This window comes from Balaenoptera physalus (genome assembly GCF_965194825.1).
Source record: "Balaenoptera physalus genome assembly, chromosome: 2".
NCBI classification, from domain to species: domain Eukaryota; kingdom Metazoa; phylum Chordata; class Mammalia; order Artiodactyla; family Balaenopteridae; genus Balaenoptera; species Balaenoptera physalus.
The window spans coordinates 102,873,440-102,891,170 of record NC_138883.1 but is presented as its reverse complement, the minus strand read 5'-3'; the positions used below and the strand labels follow the sequence as shown (position 1 = coordinate 102,891,170).

Sequence of the window (17,731 nt, the reverse complement as noted above, 5' to 3'; positions counted from 1 at the left end):
CGTGACTCGTGAATATTCCAAATCAGATTCTTCTCACCCTGAGCCCACACTGGGAACAAAAAAAAAGAGAGAGAGAGAGAGAGAGAAATGGCCTCTGGCTTAGCCCGTTTCCTCCTTTGGACCAGGGAAGTAAATCTGAGGCTGAGAAAACATTTCTTTATGTAAGCTTAGCGCTTTACGTTGCTGTTTACCCTTCAACTATATTAAATAGACCAAACAAAAACTTTCCAGTCGAATTAAAAACAGAAGGGGAGCTGAAGGCAACAGTTATCACAGCTGGATTGAAAGAATGCTAAACCCTGAGCATGTTGATCGGAAATAACAGTATCAGATTCCAGTGGGTTTATGTCAGAGGCACCCGTGACCTGAGCCAGCTCTCAGGATGAGAAGCAGCTGCCTTCCGGGTTAATGAAAAGCCAGAGATATGTATGATCGCGAATAATAATATTTAACCCCATCACCTGTGTTTACTATTGGGCTGTAAAGGGGTTGGTGAGCACACACTCTTGGCTAGTACTAAAAAGGATACTCAGTCACAAGAAAGGAAAATTGTGATTAACCAACTGTACACATTGGGTTTTTGAGTAGTCTTTACAATAGGAGGCAGTTCTGAGACCAGGAATATTTTAATTAAAGAAGAAAAAAAAAAAAAAAGAAAGAAAGAAATCCCATGCTGACCTTTCACGTGCTGACTGCAAAGCAGCCTCACTTCCCAGGCTCATATTCTGGTGGTTGCATCCCCCTGGTGCAGACTGAGAAGCAGGTGTGAGCCAGCCAGTCGGGAGCAGTTCCTGAAAAGGACTGCAGAAGCCTGCGACTTTATCCACTGGGATTTACCCTGCAGTTGCCAAGGCAACAGGGCAGCTCTCGAATTGGTACTTTTCCTCTTGCCTGCTGGCTGCCTGGGTTGAACAAATGGTCTTTCCACTGGGCTGGGTTATCCTGGCCTCCGTGGCCAAGAGAACACCTCTCCATCTCGAGCCAGATCTACTGTTAACTGTAGGCACTCAGCCACCAGCAGTCACACAGCAGTGCCCAAGGAGCTAGAACATCAGCCTGTGGGACACACTGAAAACACCAGGCTGGGCCATCTGAATCCTGGACTCAGGAGCAGGGTCAGGAGAGGATCAGGTGAAAATAAATCCTCACTCATATTAAGAGACACTGTGGCATTATTTTTAACTTGGGCACAGAGACCCAAACATTTGGGGCGTTTTTACCACCCTCACTGTCCGATGCTGGGATGATGGGAACAGGTGGGAGGTGGTGGGCTTTGGGCTTCACACTTCTTACAAGCCTCGAGACCCTAAGCAGCCACTTAGCCTCATGAGCCCTGAAAACAACAAGAGAAAGCATGCAAGGCACGGGCACAGCGCCCAGCACCTGGAGAACCCTCAGTAAGGACGGCAAATGTCATAAAGGGAAACACGGTTTTAGAGGAAGGAGAGGAAAAAGGATTTCTCTGGATTTAAACAGACCAAAAGCCAGTAAAGCACCCACTACTTTATTCAAATTTCCTTCAACTTTAAGAATATCCTGGGGCGGTGGGATGAATTGGGAGGCTGGGATTGACATACACACACTACTATGTATAAAATAGATAACTAATGAGAACCTACTGTACAGCACAGGGAACTCTACTCAGGGCTCTGTGGTGACCTAAATGGGAAGGAAATCCAAAAAAGAGGGGATATATGTATACATATAGCTGGTTCACTTTGCTGTACAGCAGAAACTAACACAACACTGTAAAGCAACTATACTCCAATAAAAATTAATTAAAAAAAAAATATCCTGAGCATGTATCTAAAAGGAAGGCCTTAGAAGGGCTGGGAACTTACACAGAATGTTGCCAGCATTTACTGAGCATCAGACGTTAAGCACGAGAAAGTGGAAACAAACACATGAAAAGGATAGAATGTTTGATCTCACAACCGCCTCTCCTGTCCTCTGTCCCTGGAAACAGCCCAGCTGAGGCTTCATTCAGGCCCCCTTTCTCCTGCCCTTACTCCCGTCCCCTTCGAGAACGCTGTGTAAGCTTCACTGTTCTGCTCAACGACCTTCCAAGGCTCCCCATTGCCTTCAGGGTACAGTCCTTTCAAAATCCCTCAACCTGCCTCTCCTGTTATTCCCTCACGGAAACCAGAAACCTAACCAAGCACAGCAGTCCATTCGTTGCTCCGGAAAATGCTAAATAGACCCTACCTCCCAATCCTTGTTCACACCTTCCACCATATCTAGGATTCCTTTCCCATTCCTTACTTTGTCTAAATCTTACCCTTTCTGCAAAGCCAGCTCCGAGCCAGCCTTCCCCTAAGAACTCCCACAGTCACCCTCGCTATCATGGTCTTTCCCTGCTTAGCTGCCTGACTCTTTCACTGGGCATTTAGTACCCACTGCTTTTTCTTTTTCTTTTTTTTTAATTAATTAATTGATTTTATTTTATTTTTGGCTGTGTTGGGTCTTCGTTTCTGTGCGAGGGCTTTCTCTAGTTGCGGCCAGTGGGGGCCATTCTTCATCGCGATGCGCGGGCCTCTCACTATCGCGGCCTCTCTTGTTGGGAGCACAGGCTCCAGACGCGCAGGCTCAGTAGTTGTGGCTCACGGGCCTAGTTGCTCCGCGGCATGTGGGATCCTCCCAGACCAGGGCTCGAACCTGTGTCCCCTGCACTGGCAGGCAGATTCTCAACCCCTGCGCCACCAGGGAAGCCCACCCACTGCTTTTTCTTGATAGTTACCCATTGTTTAGGCAAGCCTCTGCTCCTCAAACCAACCACAGTGCCTGCCTTGGTCAGCCGTGCACCCTGGCTGGATCACAGGTGATGCTGGGCCTCGGCTCTCTCATCCACTGCACAGAAAGTCTGGGGAAATGAACCTGGAGGTCCTTGCCAGATCTAAGAGTCTGTAAACGGGGTAGGCCATTCACTAAAATTACCGGAAAACCTCTTTTTCTAGTTTTCCCACCTAAGCCCTGTCACTCAGACTAGGAAAATGAATGGGAGATGTTCAGAGAATGCAAAAAAAAAAAAAAAAGATTTAGACAGGGAGCTTGTGAGCACACAGAGATTGAGAGAAGAGCTGCAACCTTTGACTTTTTAATTTAAAGAGACCAAGATCCAAAACATAAAGCTCCCCACGCCTTCCCTTTTCAGTGCAGTTTGCAGCACATCCAGAGCGGATGCTATAAATCAGGTTGGAGACGACAGACAGGCACCATTTCCTGCTCCTTAAGAGACATCTCCTGTGAGGAGGTGTCATAGGACAGCATTTGAGGGGGCGGAGGAGAAGGGGTCTTAGGTTTAGAAGTTTCCCATTTCTCTGATTCTGGCAGGAAGGCAGCCGGTACATCCCTAGAAGTTAACCTAAGTGAACTGAAACAACTTCAGAATCAAGGCCCACCTGTCTACACTCAGAGCCCTTTCTTGAACCTTTAAGAGGCAAGAAGCAAGTCTCAGATTGACCTTGACTTTGAGTGAGAAGTAAATGCTTTCCTGTAAGGCGGGTATATTTGACAAACCCATTTCTCTACCCTTCCTCACAAATCCAAAGGCAGCACATGCCAGAAGAGAGCACTCCATCAGGAGACCCCACTTTATCTCAGGGGTTTGTTTTGTTTTATTGTTTTACTAATTCCTACCTCAGTTTGAACACGATGCTCAATTTCTCCGCTTTTAACAGACACCAGGCTTTACCCTCCCTACCCCAGAGAGTGCAGTGAGAACGAAGAAAAGTGACGAGGAAAATAGAACAAATACAGTAAAAAGGCTAGAGACATTTGTGAAACCCATCTTTTCAGGCACATAAACTCAGACACAGGGAGGGAATGACAGAGTTAAAGGGCAACTCGGACACAATTCTATAAAACCTTCTCACAGCATTTCAATGTTAGAATTCAGAAAAGACTTCAGAAATCTCCTGGACAAACAGCCTCCTTTGCATAGATCTTAGAGGCTGTGCTCAGAGGGGCGGAGACTTTCCTGGAGCTACATGGGGTCGGTGCAGGAGGCTGGACAAGGGATTCTTTCCCAGAGAACAAGTACATCCCCTCTACTACTTCCTCCCTGGGCTTACTTTAGGTTCTCAGCTCAGTGAAAATATTTTCAACCTTGACCAGATCGCAGAGAGCAGTTCTATTACCCACAAATCCTGCTGAGAGAAAGGAGAAGAGGCCCAAAGCAAACAGACCTAAGTGACGGGCCTCCTTAGTGTTGGGCCATCAGCAGACCCAAGGGAGGCAACCATCTCTGGTTCAGTTTGTCTGTGTTTTGTTTCGGATCTGGAAGGCTGTTTTAACTGTCTGTTGATTGATAGGATGACATACTTCCCCACCACTCTTCCTTGCCTAAGTTGCAAGAAGCATTAGCAAAACAAATTCAGGGCCACTTCTCACATCATCACCAACGCTTAGCAGATCCTGAAGAGCCCTGTGGTAAGGGGGGTGCCTTAGCCAGGCCGGCAGGAACTCGTAACAAAGCAGCTTCTAATACCAGCAGGAGAACTGAGAAAATGCAGACTTTACTAAGAACTATGAGGTCTCAAATGTCAAGGTTGGGCTCTCCACCCGAACTTCAGGTTTCCGTGAAGGTCTTTCTCTAAACTTTTGCAGCTCAGGTCAGGTGGGCTGCCACCCCTCCAGAGGAATGATACTAGCACAGTAAATAGGACTGAAATATGTAGGCAGAACCCAAGTTCAGTGGGAGGGTGGATGGAGCCTCCGCTTGGAATTTCCTTCACTCTCAGGAGCAAAGGAGCACCAGTATCTTACCTGTTTGCAAAGAAGCTGTCAATAGGGAAGCAAAGGCAGATGGAAAAGAAGCCAGTGATTCACCTTCAACTTTGAACAGGGGCTACCAGCCTAGAATGGCATTGTCCCTAAGCGCTGGAACCTCCAGTTCTTGGTCATCCCAAGGTGAGGGAAAGGTGGTACATGTGAATAAGGAGAAGGGTGACCAGAGGAAAGCGGGAAGATTCCATACTAATTTTGTATTAATTTGTATTTCAGACTTTTAATTTAAATCCTTCATACAGATAATTTCCTAAATTATACTCAGCACCATCCAAGGCTTTTAGGTTTTGTTTGCATTGTTTAATTAAGAAAGTGCCCAAAGCAAATCAAAAGGTGAAGAGCTCTCTAAATGTCTATTAAATGTACAGTTTTACTACCACCATTTTCAGGAGCTGGGCGTAAAAATAAGTTGTCATTGAAAGTACGTCCCATCAGAGGTTTCTACAGGTATCCAAAGGTATCATGTAAATAAGAGGCTGAGATTAGTGAATACAGACTCTCTGTAAAACCACCACTGAATGTTCTGAATCCTTCTCCCATAATATTTCCACATTTTTATCTGTCAAATGGTTTGGGCATGCAATGGGGACATGGTAACCAGCTAATGGTGTTACCACTTTCTAGTGATGTGACACCCCATCTCCAGGATACGACTTAGGCACTCTGACCTTTTTTTTTTTTAAATTAAGAAATGGAAACAAAACCCACAAACCTTGGGGTTATCCCAAGTGTAGTTTGGGAAATCAGTTCCATTATGTACAATGTGAGGACAGTGTGAATTATCCCTGGCTGCCTCCCAGTGATCCTATAAGGACCAAATAGAAGTGAAACTCCTGTCATCTGAAAACTGCAAAAAGCACTCACTGGCAAGGTGCCGTTACTGTACTATGGATGCCTCACAGGTGTATGTATTGCTAATTTGCTGGCAAAGTTCTTAAAGGAGAAGACTGCATCATATCATTTACTTCCCATGGCACTCATACAGTGGTAGCTACCAAATTTCATGATTGCTTGTTAAAGTAATGATTCTTAGAGCCTCAGCTCTAAAAGCACTTTGCCTATTGTGACTAACACATTGTTATACATAACCACTCTGGAAACTTCCACTCTATATGCTCCATGTTATATACTACACCTCCCTCTTAGTGACTGACCCCCATCTTCCATCCTTTCCATAAGCCATGGACTTGCCCGCCCTCCTCCAGCTGAATCCTCAGGTTCAACCTCTCACATTTCCTTTCTCATGCAGGATGACCCACTCATCACTCAACTACAGAACAGTACCTGCTCCCTGCTCCGAGTGATCCTCTCAGACAGCAAATCCGAGTTGTTTCTTTCTTCTTCCAGCTCCATCTCCAGTTGAGACACCTTGTCCTAAGAAAGAAGTCACAAACACAGCCTATTTAACTTGCACTGACCAAGTTTTTAGGAGCAGGGACTGCCCCGTGGAAGGACAACCCCAAGGGCAGATCAGAGCTGAACACCGTGAATTAAGAGTTTGGAGGAAAGATGTGTCTTTTTCTCATACTGTCCAAAGTACATCTTTTTAAAACTGTGTTTTATGGCTTTTGTAATGTAAAATATAATTGTGCATCTAGAAAGTACATAAAAGGAGAAGAAAATATTACCCCAAACCCTAACAAGCACATGTTTCCTTCAAGCCTTTTTTTCCCTTATGAATCAGTTATTTTACAAATATCTACCTAAGCTTAACAGGTATCTGTTAAAAAACAACGTGGAAACCAAGATATCGTCCAAGGCACACTCCTCTAAATACTCTAAACTCAGGACAATGTTCTTCCTCTCTCCTGCTCAGGGTTTCCAAGACCCTCCCAGGAATAGAGCCTAGAACAGCCTTTTGCACCTGCCTTTTCCTTCTAGGGAACCTCATATACTTAGCACCACACACTCCCAAATCCCCATCAGAGTAACATAAAGACAGTGCCAGCCCATTCTGCTAAACCGAATATTCACAGAAGAATAGTAATTTCTATCTTCCTTAGCCTTCCTAATTTAACATCACTGAGTGTTAAGAGAAAAGTACTTCAAAAGTAGCTTTGTGTACCAAAAAAAAAAAAAAAAAAAAAGAAAAGAGGCTTCGTACACAAACCACCCCACCTTGAACTGGGGGCTTGTGGGGTTTGTACATGTGTTTCTCCTGCCACCAGCCAACGTGTCACATGTCTGGATTAAGTCAGAGCCATGAGCCAGACACACTAAAAGCAATCAGCATTACGAGTTTCTATGTAAGCCTGCAGCATCTGTACATAAATATTGTCTCTGCGATTGTCAAAGTTGGCTGACAAGCCTCCGTATGCACCAAAAATAAAACAGAACTCGTGAATGACTAAATGTCTGTGAATGCCTTCCCTGTTGTGAGCGAAATCTACAGAGAACCCAGAAAGCTCTCTCCCAGGAGTCCAGAGTCCCAAAGACCAACTCAGAACAGCTGGGTCCTGCACCAAAGCTCCTTATTTGTTCAGTGGTTCCTGACCCCTCCAAGAACCCCTTATTTGTTCAGTGGTTCCTGACCCCTCCAAGGCCAGTGTCTCTCAGAATCACCAAAGATCCACAAGTACCGCATTTACATACGACAGCCACCTGAGTTTCTGAGTTTACAGACAATGGCCTTTATTGAGAGAGCTCTTGAGTCTGAGAATTCATCTGTTAAGTGCTAGTAAAGGAACAAGCAAGATATTAGTCCCAGCAAGACAGCCCTGCCAGCCGCCGCTTAGGGAGGAAGCACCCTCGGATGTGCCTCACAGGGATGGGGTCTTGAGAGCTGTTCATTTTATATGTTCATTTTAATGGAGAAATAGCTCAAATACTGCACAGGGGCAAATGAAGCTTAGCTATGCCATGGCTTCTACACCTTGAGTTAGTAAAAGGAAATGTTCTTTTTAGTCAGAATATTCTAGAAGGAGATGACCTGGCAACCCAATGTTTGCCTAAAAGCACCTCTTCGCAGGGCTCTCTTCTTGCCTATAATCTGTACTGTACTGTACAGAACCCAGCAGGAGACTTCAGGGGGTCAGGCCAAGGGTCATTACGCCAAAGGTTCTCACGTCACTGCCTGACGAGGCCTTAGCTTGTGTTTAACCAGATTGTTTGGGTCCTAGAATAATCACTTCCTAGTTACCTGGGTTGACCTTAGTTTGCCTTAAAATGACCTCCCCTAATGAGATTAGAACCAGGACATCAGCAAAATACATGGCAATCTTGCAGGGGGTGGGGGTGGGGGGGTAGGGGGGGTGGAGGCGGGGCATGACACCCTAACCAGGTAATTCTAAGCCTCTAAAAGGGCCCATCTAATAAAATCTTTAATGGTTGAACCATCACTCCCTAGATATAAACTGCTACTAAGTCTCGTGGAGGTTTTAAAAGTTATTTCTATTGATTTGCGAAGCTGAATCAGGAATTCCACTGATTTTAAATTCCAGCTCTCTCTCCCTGGCCTTGAGCGCTGTCTGACTTTTAACAAAACCTTGACAATGTTAACTTCTCCCGTAGGTCTGAGGCTGATTTTTATGTTTTCTCTAAATTCCACGGGGACGTGGGATGTGTGTGGGGGTAGGGGTGGGTGTTTCTGGTTTGGGGTTGGTTTTGTTCTTGAGGATCATTCCTTTTTTGTAAGTCCAGCTGGACTGATGTTAAGGTTCTTCCTGCCCTTCTTGACAGGCTGTTCATACTCGGATTCTATTACTTGATTCACGTTTTTCTAACGTGTGGTGCTTTCACCTTGTGAACAGCTCACCCCAGCTGGTGACTCCACCGAGCACTTCCTGACAGACTGTCTTGGACTATGTATACACGGTGTGTCCAAAAGTGACCTGAGCCGGTTTACCGCCAGCTTTGGCAGAGCTGGATCATCTGTGAGGGAAAACGGGCCAGAATCAGGCAACAAAAGTGGAGCACGTGGTGCAACGAATGAGTGCTCGGTGTCCCTAGGACTTGGATGGTTTGGATGCAAGGCTTAGCCCTTCTCTAGAGTCACAGCAGTCTTGTCTCCTTTGCAGTTGGAAGCACCACCCAAAGCAACAAACAGATAAAGAACTATCTATGTCCCCTTATGCAAAATCACCTAACTTCCTTTGGACTCTTGTTTTGCTTCCTCTTCCAGACAATGACGACACTACAACTAAATTATTTCCATCATTCCTTCCAGCTCTGACGTCTTATGAGTCTACAAACTACCAGCTTCTTCCTCAAATCAAGAAATGACTTTACTGTCTTGCTGTTCAAGAGAAAAAAAGCCAAAGACTTCCCAAAGGCTGAGGCGTGCGCGGAAAGTCTGCCTCCCTCGAGTCCCACACCCGCGCCGCCCACAAACCTCCAACTGCTTGATGAGTCGGCTTCGGTCATCCTTGAGGTGACTCTTGGCCTCCAGCTCGTACTCCAGGTCCTTGAGCGTCTGCTCCAGAAGCTGCCTTTTCGTGAGCGCTTCCTCCTGAGCCCTCTGGTAGTCCCGTAACTCTTCCTCCAACAGACGCGTCTGGAATGAGGAGGGGCTGGGGTGCTTATCCGGGCGCGTCAGGAGCACAGAGATCTCGTCAGTGTGCAGGCTGACCCCGAAGGGGATCGGGCGGCCCCCACTCCACTGGGGTTCAGAAGCCCGTGAGCAAGGGCCACCTTCTTCTGGGTCTCAGTTTCCTCTTCTGTAAAAAGAAGCCGCTTTTCCAGCTACAGAGAGCAACCCATTGGGTTATAAATTCAATTTAGTAGGTATTGGCCAGCGTTAAATATAACAGAAAAAAGTATCAGAGTAGTACAAGCAAATATTGTTTTGTGAAACTTTTCTACTAGATATTCATATACTTGTATGGATGCATGTATTACCGGGTTACGAGGCAAGATGCCTTTCTTACTGTAGGTCGTGGCCGAAGATACCTGAAAGCCCTTGAACTAAGTAAGCACCTCCCAGAGTGTAATCTATCACCCACCCTCCTCTCCACAGAGGTTTAAAGCTGGGGGAAGATAAAAGCTAAAATCATGACCCCAAAGCAACCTGCAGGCACAAAATCTATTAATATAAACATGTAAATTAAGTGAAAACCACTACTCTCTAGAAGAATATGTTATCAGTTGTCATAATTTACAGTGTTTTGTTCCTCCACAAGGTGGCACTGAACTAATAGCTTTGAAGAAAGTGCAACTGACAGCTTGATTCACAAGGGGTTGTGTTTTCCACTCCGCTGGAATCTCCCCAAGGGAACTAGGCAACTCAGCACACAGAAGGTACTCCTTAAACATCTCTGTGGACTGATTCGGTGAAGCCTGAGGCTGTGTGTTTTGTTCTCAACTTCCTTCCCTCCTGGAGGTGGTATAGGGTAGCAGGTGAAAGCACAGTCATAGGAATAGAATACACCAAGGGTTAATTTCCTTCAGGGAGTATATGATAGCAAGTGGCGAACTTCATTAAAAGAGTACCAGCCTTTGGGGGTGATCTTCACGGAAAAGTTGGGAAAGTCTCAAAGATACTCTTTTTGGGGACCCAATAGGTTAGGCTACTTTAGGAAGCCCAGAGGGAAGACTAGGAACTGTGTTCCTCTCCTGGAGGCTGATAGGAACACCTGAAATTTCTATGAAAACAGCAGTCTTAAAGAAGACATCTCCAGATAAAGACCCCAGTCTGGTTTTGGTGGTGACTGAGTGAAAGCACAAAGTGCAAATCATCCCATGGAAAAAAGGATGACGAGACATTCTTTGGATACAGAGGTACTCCAGAGCGTGAAAAAAAATCTCTCCAAAAAAAAAAGTCTTCAAAAAAAATTCTCTGTGCTTCAGTTTCCTGATTTGCAATATTGGGATAAATATAAAACCTACCTTAAAAAGCTGTCATGAGACTCAAATGAGATAATACCCCCAAAAGAACATGGGTTTTAGAGTCAGAAAGACTGACAGGTAATGGTACAGCTCACCCTTCCTTCCCCAATGCCCAGCACATTCCTACCTTCTGACGCCCAGTAGATCCCTCCTAACATCTAGCAAGGGCTCTATCATACCAAGAGTATTCAGTAAGGATATGCACAAAAGAATAGTAGAGTGTCTGGAATCATGAGTAAGTAAATAACTTCTGAACCTACGAGTGCTACCTTTAAGTAGTTAAAGCTGCTCTTTGCTAAGCGAGATTTAGAAAATAAACTGAACGGTGAACTCTAAGTCTTAATTCTCTAACGACGACCTTCATCAGAACTTTTCTAGCTCTATGCCAAAGGCAAAATAGGTAAAATGCCTATTTCTCTCAAAGCAAAGGAGGCGGTACTACAGCACTTAGGGTGGATGGACCCTTGCAGCTTTTTTATTTACGGAGAGCTTTAACTCAGCTCACCCAAAATGTGGTGGAGGGTGGTGAACAGAGTTGAGCTTGAGTTTCTCAAGGATCCCAAGTGACCTTGGCTTATTAATTCATTTTTGTTTTAAACGACTCCATGACTTCACCATCCTGACTTAGGGTGGTGTCTGACTGCAGTTTCCTTCTAGACTGATGAGGTGTCTGCAGATGGAAATAGTGTCTCACAGGGCTAGACCACTGAGAACATCTAGGAAGTGCCCTCTCTGTTTTCATCATAAGGAATCCTTTTTGGAATTACTGCCCTTTTACAAACAACACTGGTTTCTATCTGGCCTTAACTAATCTCTCTGGATCTCAGTTTCCTTGTCTAACTAGAGGGTCTCTAAGTTTCCTTCCTACCCGAAGATTCTAGCAGAGTAATAATTATACAAGAACCAAGGGAAAGCACTTTACAGGGGTCACCGTGGCACTGATTTTCTGAAATCAAAACAGCATACCACGTGTTTGTTTGCATTCTGGCAAATATCAGAATCCTCCCACCCAATTGCTGTAGAAATGATTCTGCTTCAGTGCCAGAGAACTGTGCTGTCGATAGGCTAATTTCAGTTCTTACTAGGAGTCCTGTATCCTAAGACCCTAAACCAGAGGGGATCTGTTACCAGGGTCCTTTCAGAAGTATTCTAGAAGCCTGTAATAAATATCCATTGTTCTTTCACACAGTTTCAGCGCTGACTCATGGGCGACCTTCCTTTGATCATCAAAGATAATAAAAGTTTGTTTTTTAAAGAAAAATTTGTTTTCCTGTGGAATCTTAGTGTTCTTGGCACTGCTTATGAAAAAAAAGCAAGCTTTAGGATTAAAAAAAAACACAAAAAACTAATATCAGTGTCCAGAATATATAGACCCTCTGCCATATAGTCTCACATGTTACCTCATTTAATTATTAAATCATTATTATTTTGTATGCTTTTAAAGAGGGAGAAACAGATGCTCAGAAAATTGGGGTAACTTGCTCAAGGTCATCCAGCTGGCAAGAGGCAGAGCAGAAATCAGCTTACACTGTACTTGCATTTTAGAGCCTTCAGCTTTCCATTAAAATAATCAAAAACATTCCCTTTATTATACGCAGTTCTTCAGAAGTCCAGACTGAAGGGAGCTAACATTTGGGTTACTTTGCTCTATTATTCTTAAATATAAAACCAATAATATGTTTTAATAATTTCAGTACTCATAAATTCCTGAAGATTTCTGTGTGTCTCCATTATTGTTGTTCTGAAACTCTTACCCACCACTCCCACGGCAATGAAAGTCTATATATATAATTTTAAACGAATGGCAAAAAAAAAAAAAAAAATTAGTTATTATAATCCCTGTTCTAAGATTAAATTAAAGCAATGATACATATAAATCATTTAGACACAGCTGGGCACACTACTGGTGCTCTACCAGTGGCAGCTAAGCTTTTTAGGCAGATCTTGGACTAATCACGAAAATGGTCAAACTGAAGCTGTGTCCATTTAACCTCAGAGGCCCTGGGTCCTCTGTGTCTTGGAATGCCATCTGCCCCAAAGAAACCATCCCGAGAATCAAGCACAAACGTTGTCTTAAGAATCTACCCCAAGCCTCTCCTAGAAGAGTTTCAAAGCAGTCTCGAAGGATATTCTGAACACGGGTAAACCAGGAACTGCTCTGGCCAGGCATTACCTCATCCTGCATTTTCATGGCAGTCAGACGGGACTTTTCTGCCTCTAGAGTTTTCTCCTTCAACTGCCTCTGCATTTCTGCAAGTTCCCTGCGATTTTTCTCCTTGTATTCATCCAGCTGGTTCTGGAGCTCCAGCGTTGATGTGCGGGACACCTCAACAATGTCAGCCATCTGGAAGAAGTGACACGGGTGAGAGCCCACCCTGTGATGCTCCATCTGGGGCCAGGGAGCTAGGTTTGCGTCCCAGCTCAACACGTCTCGTCTGCTTTCTTCTGTGGCACCCCACCCCGAAGACTGCAAAGCACCTGGTCGTGATCTGCCCAGGATTAGTCTCCTGGAACTTGGAAGTAGCATGGAGGTGTGAACAAGCACATCCTCTGGAGCTAGATCCATGGTCCTGGGTCACATCCTCGCTCTGTCACTTACCAGCTATGTGGCTGGGGCATTACCTACTCTCTCTGGGCCTCTGCAGTGTACTCGTTAAAAATACTGAAACCATAACCTTTACCTTGCAGGGCTGTTGTCAAGATTAAAACAATACATAGAGACAGAATTCTAGTTAGATACAAAATAGCTGGTAAATGACTGGCACACAGTAGGTGTCAAAAAAAACGGCAGATACTCAGGATGGTTCCATCAGCTCTGTGCCTTTTCCCTTCTGGGTGTTTTAGGGCAGAGGTGAGCAGAGGAGCAGCAACTACTGGGCTTTAAAACTGCCTTTCAGGGCTTCCCTGGTGGCGCAGTGGTTGAAAATCTGCCTGCCGGTGCAGGGGACACGGGTTCGAGCCCTGGTCTGGGAAGATCCCACATGCCGCGGAGCAGCTGGGCCCGTGAGCCACAACTACTGAGCCTGCGCGTCTGGAGCCTGTGCTCCGCAACAAGAGAGGCCGCGATAGTGAGAGGCAGCGCACCGCGATGAAGAGTGGCCCCCGCTTGCCGCAACTAGAGAAAGCCCTCGCACAGAAACGAAGGCCCAACGCAGCCAAAAATAAATAATAAATAAACTGTTAAAAAAAAAAACAAACAAAAAACTGCCCTTCATACTCCTGCACAAGAAAGATAAGTGCAAGTGCACAAATTACGCACAAAGGCAGAGGTTCTGATTCAGCTAACATCTGTGAAGTCTGCACTGACGTGCCAGGCTTCTTCGGGCAGCTGTTGAGAGGAGCTGGGCCCAGGATCCAGAGGGCACTTTCTAAACCAGTTCCCCTGTGACTGGGATTATCAACAAGGCCGAAGAGCTGCTTCCCGGGATCTGCAAATCCCTGACACATTTGTGCTGAGACATACTGCAGGGCTCCTCAGCCCTATCGGGCCCTTACGGGGGGCTGGGTCCCACGCCCTCTCCCTCACCTCCTTCTGCAGTTTCTCAATGGTCTTGTCAAGGTGCCATCGCTCATTCTCCATCTCATTCTTCAGCCTCCTTAACTGCTCCTTCTGTTCGGTCTCATCTTTTAGCTTCTCAGACAACTGCTTCTGCTCCTGGGTGGCCTGACTCAGATTTCTCTGCAGATGGCAGGGAAAGGACAGTGCTATCACCTACCTCCCAGGTCAGCCACAGAAACAGGTGGCAGAGGGAGTTTCACAGCCACGCCACAAAGCGATCAGACCTGCTACATCAGTGATGAGGAAAAGGATCAAAATGAAGCCATCACAGAGACACAAGGACATCGTCGGCTCTGCAAGTCAGGGACCAAGATGCAAAGTTGATTTAACCAAAGACCTACGCAGGAATGAAGGGCAGACAAAGGATGCATTACAGAAATACAGAAAACGGCCAAGGCTGCTGCAGGTGGTGATTCAGGAGAGTGTCCAAAAACCTGACAGAACTCATGCTTGAAAACTGAGGTAAAGTTATACATCAGACAAACTTAAACCCATGTGGCAATTGACATCCTGTGATATATAGCATTACACCTAATGTTCGAGCATTTTCTCTGCTATGCAGATGATTCTCACAATTAAAACAGCTAAAAATGAATCTATAAGAAAAAAGAACATTATCCCGTGGGCCAAGAGTCCACTTGGGTAGGGGGAGTTATAATCAACAGAATCCATGGGTTGGACTCACACATAGAAGGAAAGGAATTTGGCAATCCACAAGCTGATGAACCTGATGGACAGAAGGTATTAAATGGAAGAAACACTAGTCAGGAAAAGTACAAACGAGTGGTTATTTAGTGAATCAGCACCAAATACTAGTACTTCTTATAAAATGTACCATCTTGGGTGCGATGTTTCCCCTGGGTTCCTCTGAGGCTCTCATCTCACAACATTATACAGACTGATGTCCTTTACGTAAAAATCATGCAACTCTAAAAAGAAAAAAAAGAAAATCCTAGAATATCTTAGGAAGATTATAGTGGCTTCTTTAAACGGCTGAGTGTTAAGGCCTTTGGCATAAGGATATCATGAAGGGGCACAGCTCAGAATGGGGGGGCATGACCCAAACAGGAGCTAGATCATGAGAAAAATGTTACCAGGCACTGAGGGCTGAATGTGGGTTAGTACAAGTACTGCTTAGGACTCCTCAGTCTTGTGTCCCTGCAGAGGCTGTATAAGGACAATGGTTATATTTGTACAGTGCTTAACAGTTTACAAGCTGCTGTCACGTGCAGTAACTCAGGCATTTTGAAAACACTCACAAAGCACTTCAGGCACTCCTGGTTTGCAAAGCTTTGGAACAGCTCTGCTGGCCAGCCACATGGCCTGGGGCCAAAAAGCCACCTGTGGAGGGCTGCGCTCAAAGAAACAACCAGCACAGCCGGGCTGCTGAAGTTGATTGCTGCAGGGAACCAATGTCAACAAAAGCAGTTGGGGAAAGAGGGTGGTAAAAGAAAGGTAATCGGGAGTTCAGTCGGGGGGCAATTAGCAGGAGTGAGTCCCACCATGGTCCAGCTGGACACACGCCAGAGGGAGGATCAACCCCCCCCCCCCCGGGACTTGTGTCTGTGGTTGATTTAGTGGTGTTGGGGGCAAAAAGCAGCACACAGGGTAAGGTAAGCAAGGTATGGTTGGTTCCTTCATGTGGGAGAAAACTCTCAGGAACATGTACCTCAAAATGTCAATTCTTGAACAAAAACAAATACAGAAGGACATCAACACCTTCCCATAGAACCGCCAGGATCCAGCTCAACCCCTGCCCCTACAGATCCCCCAGCCTCTCTTCTTCTTCCTTCTGGATCCCAATCCCAGGGGCCCCAGGCCAGCAGACAAGCCAGCCTCGGCTCCATTCAACCTCCAGGTGGTGAGTGCACTTGTTTCACCCTTGGCTCGGGGAGGGCTCCCCTACCACCCCCCGACACCGGCTCTGCTCTCCTGTGTCACTGGAGACACCCCAGACTCCCCCACTCTGAGCCTGGGGCCTGGCCAACACCCCCTGTCCCAGCATACACATTTGCCTAGAATAGTAATTTTGCTAAATTATTTTTAAAACACTTCTTGCATGCTCGCCTCTACTGCAGGGTAGTAAGATCTGTAAAGGCAAGAAATAGATTTTCTATCTCAGTATGTCTCACAGTAAAGACTCACTATTAGGCATATGATAAAAAACTCAGTGGTTGAGAATTAACACCTATCCCCAAAAGTGATCTAAAGATTTCTTATATCAGAATCACCGGGCAAGGGTGGTGGACTGCTTACATAAAATGCAAAATCTAGCCTGTTCTGATGAAATCACAATTTTTCTTAGAGTGGAGCCCACGCATTTGCATTTGAAAGTTACTCAGATAATTCTAACATACTCTAAAGTTTAGAAATGCTGTTTAAACAATGCTCTGCCTCTTCAGTGATTCAAGAAATATGTTCCAGTATGTCCATGCTGAGAAAATATGTCCCAAATTCACACGAAAAGCAGCCAACTTGGCAACTTTGCATTTAGGAGTTAGGTGTGAAATGCTCTATAGCTACAGTGACTGTATTTCCAAGACCAGCCACACAAGGCCATTGACCAACACTGGGACAAAAATTTGAGGAAAATTTATCAGGTCGGAGAATCCAAAACACAAGGTTGCTGGACGTATAGTGAGTGCCCTTGAGCTTGGGGACCATTATCTCGGTGGATGCAGAGCCTCTCACTATACGGCTGAGCAAGGTCCCGATTAGTCCGTATTAACGATAACCAAGTGGCAGGTGAGCCGAAGCGCTTAAAGGAATGAGAGGCTTGATCAGAAGGAAGTCAGTCTCCTCAGAGCCCGTGCCACACATTAGCTGTGGACCGGGACAAGCATGGCGGCTTTCTTCTTCTCTGGTCTCAATACACAGAAGCCCACTAGGGTGGGAGGTGCAGGCATACAGAGTATATATCATTATCCCTCCCTGAAGGAAAGAACTATATAGCTTCCCCATCTGCAGAAGCCATTTCTCAAGGGAATCGGAGATGTCTTTGCCATGAATGCAGTTCAAGTAGATCTACACAGCGGCACAATCCTCAACCAAGTGGTAGGGCTGAAGCAAACCAAGAATGGCATCCTCTTTAAGAACCTCTGCCACTGTCTGACTGAGTCATAATAAATCAGACCTAAGTTCACATGGTCTTCAGCTACTATGTAAAGAAATACATTTATCATCCACGAAGATGCAACAGATTGCTAAAGGCACAAAGATTTTGAAATGTAAAATGCTTATGTGGGGGGAAAAAAAACTGCTACTCTCTCCTCTTACTCTAAGGGTTAAGCTCCCTTCGGCTGCCAGCTTTGGGAGAAGCATGCAGGAGAAGTTATCGAACTAAAGGAACTAAAGTTTCCCAAACTGAGAAAAAGCAAAGTATTTTTGAGTGATGGTGCACTTTTCATAGCACTACTTTTTTTGTTTTGTTTTTTGTTTGAAGATATTTTTTGATGTGGACCATTTTTAAAGTCTTTATTGAATTTGTTACAACATTGCTTCTGTTCTATGTTTTGGTTTTTTGACTGCAAGGCATGTGGGATCTTAGCTCCCCGAACGGGGATC

The 17,731-nt window shown here is 45.3% G+C and overlaps 1 protein-coding gene across 2 annotated transcripts in view; it reads right to left on the bottom strand.

Moving 5' to 3' along the window:
* CGNL1 (cingulin like 1) overlaps window positions 1-17,731 on the bottom strand; it is a 154,439-nt gene that overhangs the window by 12,487 nt on the left and 124,221 nt on the right. For both annotated transcript variants that reach the window (XM_082444984.1, XM_082444985.1), the window contains 4 exons: window positions 14,135-14,287; window positions 12,782-12,952; window positions 9,116-9,277; window positions 6,070-6,159 (listed from right to left, as the gene is read on the bottom strand). In XM_082444984.1, the coding sequence (XP_082301110.1) occupies window positions 6,070-6,159; window positions 9,116-9,277; window positions 12,782-12,952; window positions 14,135-14,287 (576 nt within the window). The remainder of the gene's footprint in view (window positions 1-6,069; window positions 6,160-9,115; window positions 9,278-12,781; window positions 12,953-14,134; window positions 14,288-17,731) is intronic.